General features: G+C 43.7%; 1 protein-coding gene across 4 annotated transcripts in view; it reads right to left on the bottom strand.

The window, feature by feature from the left end:
- Nucleotides 1–12,857, bottom strand: part of LOC126322757 (uncharacterized) — a 672,754-nt gene extending 659,897 nt beyond the window's left edge. For 2 of the 4 annotated variants that reach the window (XM_049994581.1, XM_049994583.1), the window contains exon 1: nt 12,006–12,857. In XM_049994581.1, the coding sequence (XP_049850538.1) occupies nt 12,006–12,291 (286 nt within the window). In that variant the 5' untranslated portion in view covers nt 12,292–12,857. The remainder of the gene's footprint in view (nt 1–12,005) is intronic. The other 2 variants (XM_049994580.1, XM_049994582.1) reach the window with 1 other exon arrangement.
- Between the last annotated feature and the right edge of the window lie 213 nt (nt 12,858–13,070).

Below are 13,070 nucleotides of genomic sequence, written 5' to 3'. Positions count from 1 at the left end.
TATCTTATTAAGTTTAAAAATCGAGAAATACGCAGTATATATATGCAGGCACGTCATTTACAGCCTGACAAAAAAGTGAAGCGTCCAGAACACACGGTCGATTGTCAATGTAATTCCGTACATATACACACCACCGAGGGGCATATAAATGGTTAGAATTGCAATTCTCTCTGACAGGTAGAATAGCCATCAAGTTGGATTTGTGTTGTTCGTGTTTAGACTTATTACCAAACCTGAGTGGGCATATAAGGGTGTGAACAGCGCCAGATACTGCGTGATCACTGTGAAGCACAAAGAGCTACGGTCTAATCGTATAAGAAGGCTTCATCAGCACCAGACGGAGACTGAACGGGGTCTCAGAGTGGGTCTGCGTTTCGGTGGTTATTCGCATCGTGTAGCACTCAGATTTGTTGGACATTCTGATGTGACAATGGCATATTGTTGGACTCCATGGGAACTTGAGTGCAGCTAAACTCATTCCCAACGTTTCGGTCGACCATACCTGACAACGACAAGGGGGAATCACCGTAATATGTAGCAGTCACATCTTTCACGCCTTCCCATGTTCGCCTGACACCCGAGAACAAGTAATGAACCTTCTGCAACATTCTGTGTCACCCCGAACCAGTCGACGGAGACTAACAATTAGCCGGAGTAGGAAATTACCGTCCCTTGCGTAGTCTGTCGTTATCACTACGACACAAACGGATGCCCATGGAGTGGGGCCACGCCTGGGTTGTGTGGATTGCTGATGAATGGTGTCGCAATGTGTTCAGCGGTGAATCGCGTTCTGCACTACCCCAGATAACCATCGTCAACGATCACGGCGGCAACCTGGGAAGAGGTTCCATTCTCCCATGTTTTATGCAGAGGCACGATGGTGTCATTCTTGGTGTCATGGTGTTGGGAGCCATCGGGTATGAATTCACGTCACAAATGGTAATGATTGAGGGAATGCCGGTATAACCATACGTCACGTGTTAGCTCTCATCGACAGCCATTTTTGCCATTTTCCAACATGACAATGCTCATATACAACCGCACAACAGCGCAGGCGCAGCGCTCGACAGTCTCCGCACTACGAGATGGCGCTGCCATAGAGACGGACCAAATTCTGCTTCCGCCGATCCGCGTATTAATATGTAACGCAGCCAATGAGATTGCTGCTAACGTAGAACCTTTTCTCCTCGTGGATCACAGTGATACGTGGACGCCCGAGGTATCATAATGAGTGTACAGACCTCCGATTAGACAGTCTGCATTTGTCTGCACCAGTCTGTACCAGTCTCCATTAGTCTGTACCAGTCTGTACATTTGTCTGTACCAGTCTCTAGACCAGTTTCAGTCTGCGCCTAATAAGATTACCATATTCCTGTACATAGCCATGAAGAAATGTATAGACACTTTTGTCACATATCAGAGATATATGTGAGAATAAGATTAACGTACCAATACCAAAGGAACTTCAGATTGTCAGTTGTAAATAATATCCAGAACCAAGTTAAGTAATTTTTATGCTTGTTATTATTTTAATAAATGTGTGTGAATATTAATCAAGGTCTGTTTAAAGTTGGTCACCATCAAACTGCTACTCAAAGCGTGCAATTGGCATTTCTATCGTCTGACTTAACGGCAGAAGATAAACACGCCACGATAAGACCACGAGACATATTGCTGACACTCGCCTACTCCGTTAGAGCGACAAGTCAAATAATCTGATGGTGTGTGTACTGAAGGTCTTACAGTAACACACCACACAAACACTTTCCGGAGGTGTAGGAATGTGAAATCTTGTTGCCGCTCTTCATCCAAGGTTTGGTTCGCGAGAAGAGGGCAAGATGTGTTTTGCCGTACTTTGTGGGTGGCACTTCAGTGCAGAACCGCGCGACTGCTAGGGTCGCAGGTTCGAATCCTGCCTCGGGCATGGATGTGTGTGATGTCCTTAGGTTAGTTACGTTTAAGTGGTTCTAAGTTCTAGGGGACTGATGACCACAGATGTTATGTCCCATAGTGCTCAGAGCCATTTGAACCATTTGAACAATTGCTGTGCTGATTACAAGTGACAAGTTCGCGTTCCGGACTGATGTTCGCTCCCAGGAAATGATTTTCGCGACTAGAGTGCTTTCAATTACGCCATCCAAGGACGACTTATGGGACAACTCAAAGCTTAAATTCGTCATCGGTGCATCACGTGTTCTTTCAAACTCTGACAGTCCTTGCAGAAGAATGATATTTTGTCTGGGTTTGACCACTTGATTAGGAACATGTAAGGACTGAGCGATCAGATACACAGAAAAGGATTTTTGTAGTCAAATGGATTTTCACATGATGCAGTTTTTGATCCACGTACGTTAGTGCTTGTGATTGCCATGGCCTATCAAAACAGTGATATCCATACCGTAGAGATCGTGGAAGGTTGTTGGTGACGGTTGCATGTGGCCTTCAAGTAACAGCGGTGGCGACAAAAAAGGAAAAGAAACCAACCTAGCTGCGCTACATTACTTGGAAGAAATTTGACATATTTCCTTTATGACGTTAACTATTCCGTTAATCGAATCTCTACGCCAAAGAGATGGGCGCATGTAGAGTGCAACGAATTATGTGGCTGATGAGAGGAGGGAGAGGGTGAAATCTGATGCCGGCACATACTCCCGGTCTATTGACACCTTGGGATAACGAAGATTAATACGTCCATTTGAAAGACAGATCACCGAGAACGAGTATCCCCACATTTTGACCATACACGTAGAATTGTATTACATTTTTAGCATGGTGCAGCAGAGTCAGCAACTATAAAATGTAACTTTACCTAGGTTTCGTCTATAATAATGTGGCTTTCTTCAGAAATGTCACACTATAAAATTAAAATTAAAACATGTCAGATATTGGCCTTGTCAAATTTAAAATGTTAGTACTACAGTACATAGTCGTAATACTGCGTCACTTCTACTAATATTTTGCCGATAGGCCGCACGAAGGGGCCAGACAGGTGGGCCGCTGGCGGTGCGCCGTAACAGCGCTGTTAAGACTTTTATTTGCCAGGACACGTAGAAAATGTAACAGATGTACTAAGGAGACTGCCTACACGGCGCTTTCCGTCCTTTTTTAGAATACTGCTGCCCGGTGTGGGATCCTTACCAGGTAGGACTGACGGAGTACAACGAAAAAGTTCAAAGAAGGGCAGCACGTTTTGTATTATCACGAAATGTGGGAGGGAGTGTCACTGAAACGATACAGGATTTGGGCTTGACATAAGAGAGACGCGTTTTTTATTGCGATGGAATCTTCTCACGAAATTCCAATCATCAACTTTCTCGTCTGAATGCTAAAATATTTCGTCGACACCAACCTACATAAGGAGAAACGGTCACCACTATAAAATAAGGGAAATCAGTACTCGTGCGGAAAGATATAGGTGTTCGTTCTTTCTGCGCGCTATACGAGATTGGAATAATAGAGAATTGTAAAGGTGGGTCGATGACCCTCTGCCAGGCACTTAAAGATGATTTGCAGAGTATCGCTGTAGATGTAGGTGTAGATGTAGATAGGCACAGGTCACGCGACCAAAACTGGAGCATCAAGATACTGTACGCTGCAACTCCAAACTTTTGAATATCATCTAACTTGCGTAAAGTGTATCGAAATACGGAATTATAAACCTGATCGCCACATTATAAAACACTGAATGTGTCAGGAAAACTATCAACACCGGCCTTTACAGCGACGACGTGTCTACTGCAGTACCCATTGTTGGCGTCTTCAGTTCCACGAGTGGTTTGGTGCAGCTCTCGGTCCGAAGTTTCCGACAACCAACCCATGCACTCACCTTAGAAAAATCTTGGTCTCCCTCTAGAATTTTTACCAACCGTCCTTCTCTCCATAATAAAAATGACTATTCCTCGGTCCCTCAGGATGTATCGCATCGACAGATCCTTTCGTCATTTTGCTCCAGAACTTTCTTTCCTCTACAATTCGATACAGTACTTCTTCATTAGTGATCCGATGTATCCCTCTGAGTTTCAGCATACTTCTATAGTTCCACATTCCAATCGTTTTATTAGTTTGTCTGTACGTGCTGGTTTCACTTCCGTACAAGGGTGCTCTCCAAACAAATGCTTTCAGAGAACACTGCCTTTAAAAATTTGTGATAGGTGTTAAAATATTTCTCTTTTTTCGGAAAAAAGTTTTTCTTGTATGTATGCGTCTGCGTCTTACATGTACAACAAGTATTCGTGTTACCCCTATTACAAACATCGATTTTATAATCTTTTTACTTCTGCCATCGTCAGTTATTCCTCTCCCCAAGCAGCAAAATTAGTATATTAGTTTTTGTCTCATTTCCTCATTCAACTCCCTTGGCATCCGATGATACGATTCGACTACATTCAATTACTCTAGTTTTACTTTTGTTTATTTTCATCTTGTAATCTCTTTCCAAAACAGTGTCCATCTCAAGTCGTCTGTTCTTTCTGACAGAATTACATCAGCAAACCTTAAAGTACATATTTGTTCCACAAGACTGTTCGAACTATGTGATGTCTTACACTATCACTTTGTCCACACTTCGCGTTTGTACAGAAACAGCTAGTGAACCAGATATTTAATCAAGTTCTTATTACTCTAGCACGAAGAAATACAATCTCTAGTGCCTATTTTTGAGCTTTTTAGTCTTGGCCAATTGGCATATTGCGAGGGATGAAACAAACGAGGACGGAACTGGGAGAGTATAAAGCATTTTACACGTTGTATTAACTGGTAAACGAAGAGTCTGGAGAAAATATTATACTTGGAGTTAAAGATTACTTGTTGCTATTTTAGTACTTTTTTTAATCTGGTTTTCGGGTTCGTATCCACTTATCAGCTAAACTGCTTTTAACGGGTGCATCGAGTACGCTCTTATAATACATAATTACACAAACGTTTATGTAATTGTTGTGACTAGGAAGGACCCGCACACTCGAGAACGAAACTTTTAAAATTCTTATCCACGACGAGGGCGGCACGCGAAGTCACGACCTCCGCTTTATGAGTGAACAAAGTGTTCCACGATTTGTCGCTACTGCCGCCATGAGTTGTGAGATATCATGCCATACGTAGACCAGAAAGTTGTGCTGTTTGAAACTTCGCAGCCACGCCTACTGTGCGACGCTGTATTACGAAACGACCGAGTCGGCCTTCGGAGTTGTAACGCTTAGTTATTGAGACTTCGACCACTATTATTTACTAAGAGAGAGAGAAATCAATACAGCGTGCTGTACTCGCACGAGTTTACAACACCACCACGCCTTTGTCTAGCTTGATCGCACCTCACGGGCTCAGGTGCCGAGCCAGCCACGGTGCCTCCTGCGAAGAGCAGGTTTTCACTTGGCGATACGAAGCAAAGCTGTCCCTAGATTTTTATGTTTTCCTGTTACCAACGAATGGTATACTATATTGTGAAGACTGGAAAATACAACTGAAGAGATCTTGGGTGATATCAGTTCGTCTTTAAGAAAGTTATAGAAACCTAGTAGGTAGTTCTGACTTTGTGATTGTGAATGGAAGTAGGTTTTGAGAAAAATCAAGACACCTTCGTAAAATCTGTCGACCTATAAAAGGAAAGATGTTCTAAATTTTCAGAACAACAGGTGTAAGATGTAGAGAAAGACGGGTAATATACGGTACGTATAAGATCCAGCAAGGAACGATAAGAATGGAAGACCAAGAACTAATCTGTAATATACATTATATTATAGGAACATGCTCCTTTTGCCGGCAGGTGTGGCCGAGCGGCTCTAGGCGCTTCAGTCTGGAGCCGCGCGACCGCTACTGTCGCAGGTTCGAATCCTGTCTCGGGCATGGATGTGTGTGGTGTCCTTAGGTTAGTTAGGTTTAAGTAGTTCTAAGTTCCAGGGGACTGATGACCTCAGATGTTAAGTCCCATAGTGTTCAGAGCCATTCTGAACCATACTTATTTTCTATCTTTCTCTCTTCACCTTCAACTCACATATAAAGCATTATATATCATAGTGACGTAGTCCCAGTGTTAAGGGCCTTCTAAATAGTCTTTCTGTGGGTGCTGAATAATGAACAAATTATTATAAATTTCCATTACGTAAGATCTCACTATGGTACATCTAACATGTCTGAGATACAACCAAAATATAAATAGCTGTCAACAGCAGAAGTGAACCTGAGCCTATAATAACACCTACATAATTATGAATTAAAATAGCCCTTTATTTTGCTTTCATTAATGCACGTTTTCGGCTGTGAAATCGTTTTCGAATGACTCTATTGCGTAACCCATTGAAATGCACATACTGGATGAGAGTCAAAGCACCCACCAATTACACAGTCATAAACACGTTGTGTGCGGAACTTCGCAATTATAAACAAAATATTGAACACTAGTGATGCAGCTAGTAGATAGAAATCTACGGACGTAAGAACGATGTGTCAGTACGTTGGCTCTTGGTGCATATTTTAAATTGTGGAGTCCGGCTAACCCCCATTGTTTTACACTTGTGTTATTTGATGTGTGCTTGGACTCAAAGTACGCCCATCTTAACGAGTTGAACAATACAGTCATTTGGAAATGGCTTCAACGTCGAAATCGTGCAATAGTCAAACAAAGAAAAAGTGATATTTTAATGCATTCAGTGGCAAAATGTCACTGAGACTAGGAGATAGAGGCCACAGTGCCGCAAGAGATAACAGTAAATCTGTTTTTATAACTTAAGAAATAAATCATAGTTTATAACACTGTTTTTAAATTTTAGTTTCCGGTTTCGTCCAAAAAAGACGATTTTCTTATCTGAGCTACCAACAGGATGATAGCTACTGAGCTCCATCACACGCCGTGTGTTGTTGTAACAATGCGGCAGAGCTGACGCCGCTGATACCCACCACAATCTCTTTCATTTTAAATCTGAGAATGGACTACACGGCCGAAACCGCCAAGCATAATTAAAAAAACTTGACAAGCATTGCAGACTAAGGCATTGTTTGCAAGGGCACAGTGGCCGTTATTAATGAAATACATATCCAGAGATCGCGTATTGATTGCTTTGTTACCATTTTCAGTTTGCTAAGGACAGCGTTTTCAGATACTCATTAACCTAAAGACAAACGTTAAAGGCTCAAAGCTACTTTCAGTACCAACATCGACACGAATGGTATAACTTGCACTGTTTTGTACTGATGATGGTGGTAGGCAAAGCTTTGAACCCGATGTTGCCACCAGCGCAACGAATATCTGTAAAGATCCTTCCAGAATGAAATTTTCACTCTGCAGCTGTGTACGCTGATATGAGAGTTTCTGGCAGATTAAAATTGTGTGCCGGGCCGAGACTCGTTCAAAAATGGTTCAAATGGTCCTAAGCACTATGGGACTTAACATCTGAGGTCATCACTCCCGCCGCGCGAGATTAGCCGAGTGGTTGATGGCGCTACAGTCATGGACTGTTCGGCTCGTCCCGGCGGAGGTTCGAGTCCTCCCACGGGCATGGGTGTGTATGTTTGTCCTTAGGATAATTTAGGTTAAGTAGTGTGTAAGCTTTCACACACATTTGAACTTTTTTTTTTAACTAATCAACCATGTTTCGCCTATTCAGCTTTGGTTTTTCATCTGTCCCATAGACTTAGAACTGCTGAAACCTGACTAATCTAAGGACATCACACACATCCATACAGGAGGTAGGATTCGAACCTGCGACCGTAGCAACAGCGCGGTTCCGGACTGAAGCGCCTAGAACAGCTCGGCCACAGCGGCCTGCTCTACCGGTAGAGCACTTGCCCGCGTAAGGCAAAGGTCCCGAGTTCGAGCCTCGACCCGGCACACAGTTTTAATCTGCCAGGAAGTTTTGTAAAGATGGTCTTGTTTCTGTGATGAAACTAGTAACAAAGAAAATAGTAAGCTGTGGCAGTTTATCTGTACGATAGTTAAAAAGCACTGTTGTCCTTCATAAAAGACAGACGAGCGCTAATTTCCTTCGGAGACCCAATTTGACAGCGTTTCTTGTTTTCCTCTTTTCTCAATAGCAATCGGAATATAAAACCCGTTTTCGACGAAGAACGGATTATGGACATCTTGGCTGCATACGGAGAGTAATTTGAGCAGGAGAGACGCACTTTTGAAACAGTCCTTACAAGTGTTGTCCACTGAGTCCTTGTTGACCACTGTACGTTAGAGGCTATACCCAATTAATTGGTGATACCTGCCATGTTATTGGCTGAGAGAGTCAATACGCTCATGATTTTTCACCGTAAAGCCTGTTTCAGCCAGTGCTCACATAAATTCTTAAACACTGCATCATACAACACAGAGCTGCACTTGTTTACATTTTCACCATCGATTTCAGTTACGTTCCGACCACTTTCGGGGCAACTGTACCAAAGGAGAACAGAAGTGCATCCAGTTACTACGTACTGCTTCATAAACCGTTTTTCATCAAGTATACATTCACTGTGCACAGGTTGACTTAATCATCAGTTCAATGTACTGGCAGAAGACATATTTGACCATGCATTACATAGTAACCAATAATCAAATTTTTGGAGTGCTCTATTTTCGTATAACATGTGACATCACGAACATACACTTTTCCTTCCAATCTAAGCATTAATGCGGCTAGCAGAACCAAAGTGCCTTGTCTACTTCTGATACTGTGCGAGAATCATGTATTACAAGTCTAAAAACAAGGATGGAAGATTAGGATGTAACGTTCCGTCGACATCAAGGCTAGAGGTGGAGCACAATCTGGGAATGTTTCAACGATGGGGAACGAAATCACTCGTGTCCTTTCAAAGGAACCATCCTGGCACGTGTCTGGAGCGATTTAGATTTATCACGGTAAACGTAAATCACGATGGGCCGACGGTGATTTGGGACGTCGTCGCTCCGAAAACGAATACAGTGTGCTAGCCATTGAGCCATCTCACTCCGTTTACAGACTAGCTATTCCAAAAATGTTACACTCTGGCTCTATGTGCAGTTACTGTATGCGCTTTATTTATAGTTGTTCTCCTTTGGTACAAACAGCTCGTCGATTGTCAGAACGTGACCGAAAGCGATACTCAAGATAAAATCTCGTCCAGCACCGCCTGCAAAAAAACAAAATTTTCGAATGAATAGTTTAGTGGCTATGATATTTTCGTCAGGCTGGTCTCAGTAATCCGTAAATATTTATTAGACGATTCTAGGAGTCAGCAGTAAGAACTAACAGATCTGTTGGGTATGACTAGGTTTTAGAAACTGGCATAGTCACTAAGCAATTTATTGATTAACTTCTCATGGTTGGGGTTGACAGTTATGTAGAATTTTGTAAAGACGTCATATTCGACGTTTATTGTAGAAATTATTTATTTCACGACTAAAGTTTCGGCCTTTGGACCATTTTCAAGTGATACTGCAAAATATTTTGCTTCCGGAGATGTCAGAGTTAAAAATTCTGTCATGTCCTCGTCAAGAACAAGCCTTTTCACTGAAGAAATACAGTAACATCAGACGAGTGCAAAGCTATATACACCGTGCAGTAATGTAAATTAAATGCACTGTTACCAATGTCAACATCCTTTACATAAATCGCTATAGTAAATCGATGTTCTAAGAAACTGTTTACATGCGAACTAAGGCCACTGGGGTGAAAATATAGTGAATTTTTCGGGCCAACGATCTTAGTGAAGAGTGTGGTAGAACGTTGATGTGTAGTGATTTATGTGATGGAAGTTAAAATGTCCTCCTTGATAGCTTCCCGGTCAGCACGCTGGATTGGTAAGCACAAGAGCCCGGCTTCGATTCAAGGCCGGGTCAGAGATCTTCTCCGCTCGGGGAATGGGTGTTGTGTTTGTTGCCCTTACATTCGTCTACTATTAAAATGACATTCTGCCGCTGAGATGACTGTATAGCCACGTACGGACAGACAATAAATTTTAAAAAAAGTGTATTAATACCGGCAACAGTGCACGTAATTTTCGTTATTTATGATACGTATACATGTATGAGGATTTTAAAGTGTGAGTGCGCTCAAGGAAAATGTTTTGCAGTACAGCTTGAAAACGGGCCAAAGGCCGAAACTGTAATTGTGGAATAAATAATTTCTTCAGTCAATGGCAAATAGACGTCATTCAAAAAATAAGCGATTTATGTGAACATTGACCAAAGTAAGTTTTCCAGTGAAGAACCTATCAATCGTTAGATCATTACTTCGTCGCGTAATTCTGGCTTTTGGAGACACGTCTACATCTACATATATATTCCGCTAGCCTCGAAGCGGTGTGTGGCGGAGGGCACAATTCGCGCTGAAGTCATATTCCCCCCCCTCCCCCCCCCTCCCCCCTCCCCCACCCCCTCTGTTCCACTCGCTTTTCGCGCGAGGGAAAAACAACTGTCTGAATGCCTCAGTATGAGCTCTTATTCTCTTATTTCCCTTATCTTTGAATGGTGATCATTACGCGATTTGAAAGTTGGTGGTAATAATATATGTCAGGTTGCCCTCCATGGGGTGGGTGCACGCAACGACTGTGGTTATATTGGGTTAGATAGAGCAAAAATCAGTCGTAGAATTAAGTTTCTTTAATATGACATTTATAGTCACAACGCAGATCAGATTTCGACTTGTGTCAGGTCATTATCAATTCTAAAACGAATACTAGAGTATATATTACAATGTAATTTACAAAAGTTATAAGTCCATCACATCGTCGTCTTTTAATGTTAACGTTACATACCAGTGCGGAATTGTAGCCGTTGTTCCTGCTCAAGTGAATGCTTACACAGTTCAACCATTACTGTCGTAAAATTATATGTTGGTTTCACAGTACACATCGGTTTTGAGTATAGCGCCATTTATGAGCTGCGCCTGAAGTTTACAGTTTTGACGACATTTTTTGTAATATTTATGTTGTATGGTAACTAAGTGGTAACATGAAATTATTATGAGTAAAACTATGTAAAATTGCAATTCTTACTTTTTCTCGTGTCTGTGATGTGCTAGATGTTTAAAATTACTATAGCACGTAACAGTGACAGTTTACGCCTCATGGGCTAAAATTAATTATAAAACTGATATGGCTACGTAAAGTATGTTATAGGAAGTATTGCATATTTTCTCCTGACGGGACCCGTCTTAACTTAATTAGTTGTTATTTGACAAAAGATATAACGTGAACTTTATTTACTAAATGCACTTTGTTGGCTCTAGTAGCGCTTGTAAGCATCATTTCAATCGGCCACTAAGTGCGACATATTGAAATGATAAAGTATAACATACTTTACGTAGCCATATCAGTTTTATAATTAATTTTAGCCCATGAGGCGTAAACTGTCACTGTTACGTGCTATAGTAATTTTAAACATCTAGCACATTACAGACATGGGAAAAAGTAAGAACTTCAATTTTACATAGTTTTACTCATAATAATTTCATGTTACTACTTAGTTACTATACAACATAAATATTACAAAAAATGTCGTCAAAACTGTAAATTTCTGGCGGAGCTCATAGAGGACGCCATACGCAAAACCGATGTGTACTGTGAAACCAACATATAATTTTACAGCAATGGTTGAACTGTGTATGCATTCACTTGAGCACGAACAACGGCTACAATTCCGCACTGGTATGTAACGTTAACATTAAAAGACGACGATGTGATGGACTTATAACTTTTGTAAATCACATTGTAATATATACTCTTGTAATGGTTTTAGCATTGATAATGACCTGACACAGGTCGAAATCTGATCTGCGTTGTGACTGTAAATGTCATATTGAAGCAACTTAATTGTACGGCTGATTGCTGCTCTATCTAACCCACTAATATATGTTCTACATCCTCGGTGAAAATCTGATTTCGGAATTTAGTGAGCAGCTCCTTGTGATTAGCGCGCCGTCTATCTGCAAGTGTGTCCCACTTCAAACTTTCTATAAGATTCGTAACACTCTCGCGATGGCTAAATGTACGATTCACGAATCTTGCCAGTGCAATCGAGGCACAGCTAGGGGTAGCGGCGGCGCCCTTACCTGGATCGGGGAGGATGCTGCGCACCGTGTTGCCGTGGTGAGGACGGCGCGCGGCGCCGGCGGCGTACTTGCGGTACAGCTCGAGCATGTGCCTCGGGGGCGGCTGCGCGGGGGCGGCGACGGCGGCGGGGGCGGGGGCCGGGGGCCGGAGGCGCAGCACGCGGCTGAAGACGTCGCGCACCGCCTCCACCTGTGCGTCGGGCTGGCCGCCGGCGCCGGCGTGCACAGCGGCCGCCGCCAGACAGCACGCCGCCAGCAGCGCCAGCCGCAACACCATCGCTGCCATCTCCTCCTCACTGGCTACCACTCGCGCCGCGACCGCCCATCGCGCCGCAACACCTCTGACTGTCCCCTGTCCACTGGCTGCGGTCCCCTCGGACACTCCCTCGCCGCTCTACACTCACGTCAGACACGCACTCCACAGCCCGTATTATTGTTGCTCCGCAGGAAAGCGGCGGGACAGATTTCGTGAAACACAGTTAATCCTGGTCACTGTCTCAGGTAGTGTGCCCGGAAATACACAATAATCACTGACAGTATACGCTTGTCTCAGACGGAAACTGCTACTGTACAGTGTTTACATTGTAATGTGGTACGTCCAAAAACAGAACTCCGTAAGTCGCTTTGCACCAATATGCAACTGGTAGACAGTTGGCCCAATTGTTGTGTTGAAAACAGGAGAACACTGTGGGCCAGCCGCGGGCGCGTCAACGCGCACTCCTGCAGAATAAGTGACAGCTGCCGTCCACGGCGTGGCTACGCACGCGCTCGCTCGCTCGCGGCAGCGCTCTGGGAACGCGACTCGTCCGCCCTGGGCTTCTGTTGTCCGGCTGACAAGCGGCCAACACCTGCAGCCGCGCGCGGCGCGCCCGCACATTAAAGCGCGCCAGGCCCCCTTCCCGCCGCGGCGCCGCGCGCGCCTATTGGCCCGTCACCGACCAATCGCGGCGCCGGATGCCCACGCATCGCCAAACGCCGCCGTGCGCGAAACACGCGTCTACGCCGCGCCGCAAAGCGTCGCGCCGGCTGTCGACGCGCAGTCCGCGGCACACTCTCGTGCGAATG

This window comes from Schistocerca gregaria, chromosome 2, assembly GCF_023897955.1.
Source record: "Schistocerca gregaria isolate iqSchGreg1 chromosome 2, iqSchGreg1.2, whole genome shotgun sequence".
Lineage (NCBI taxonomy): Eukaryota > Metazoa > Arthropoda > Insecta > Orthoptera > Acrididae > Schistocerca > Schistocerca gregaria.
Note: the sequence above shows the minus strand (reverse complement) of the source record. Positions and strands in the feature narration are given on the sequence as shown.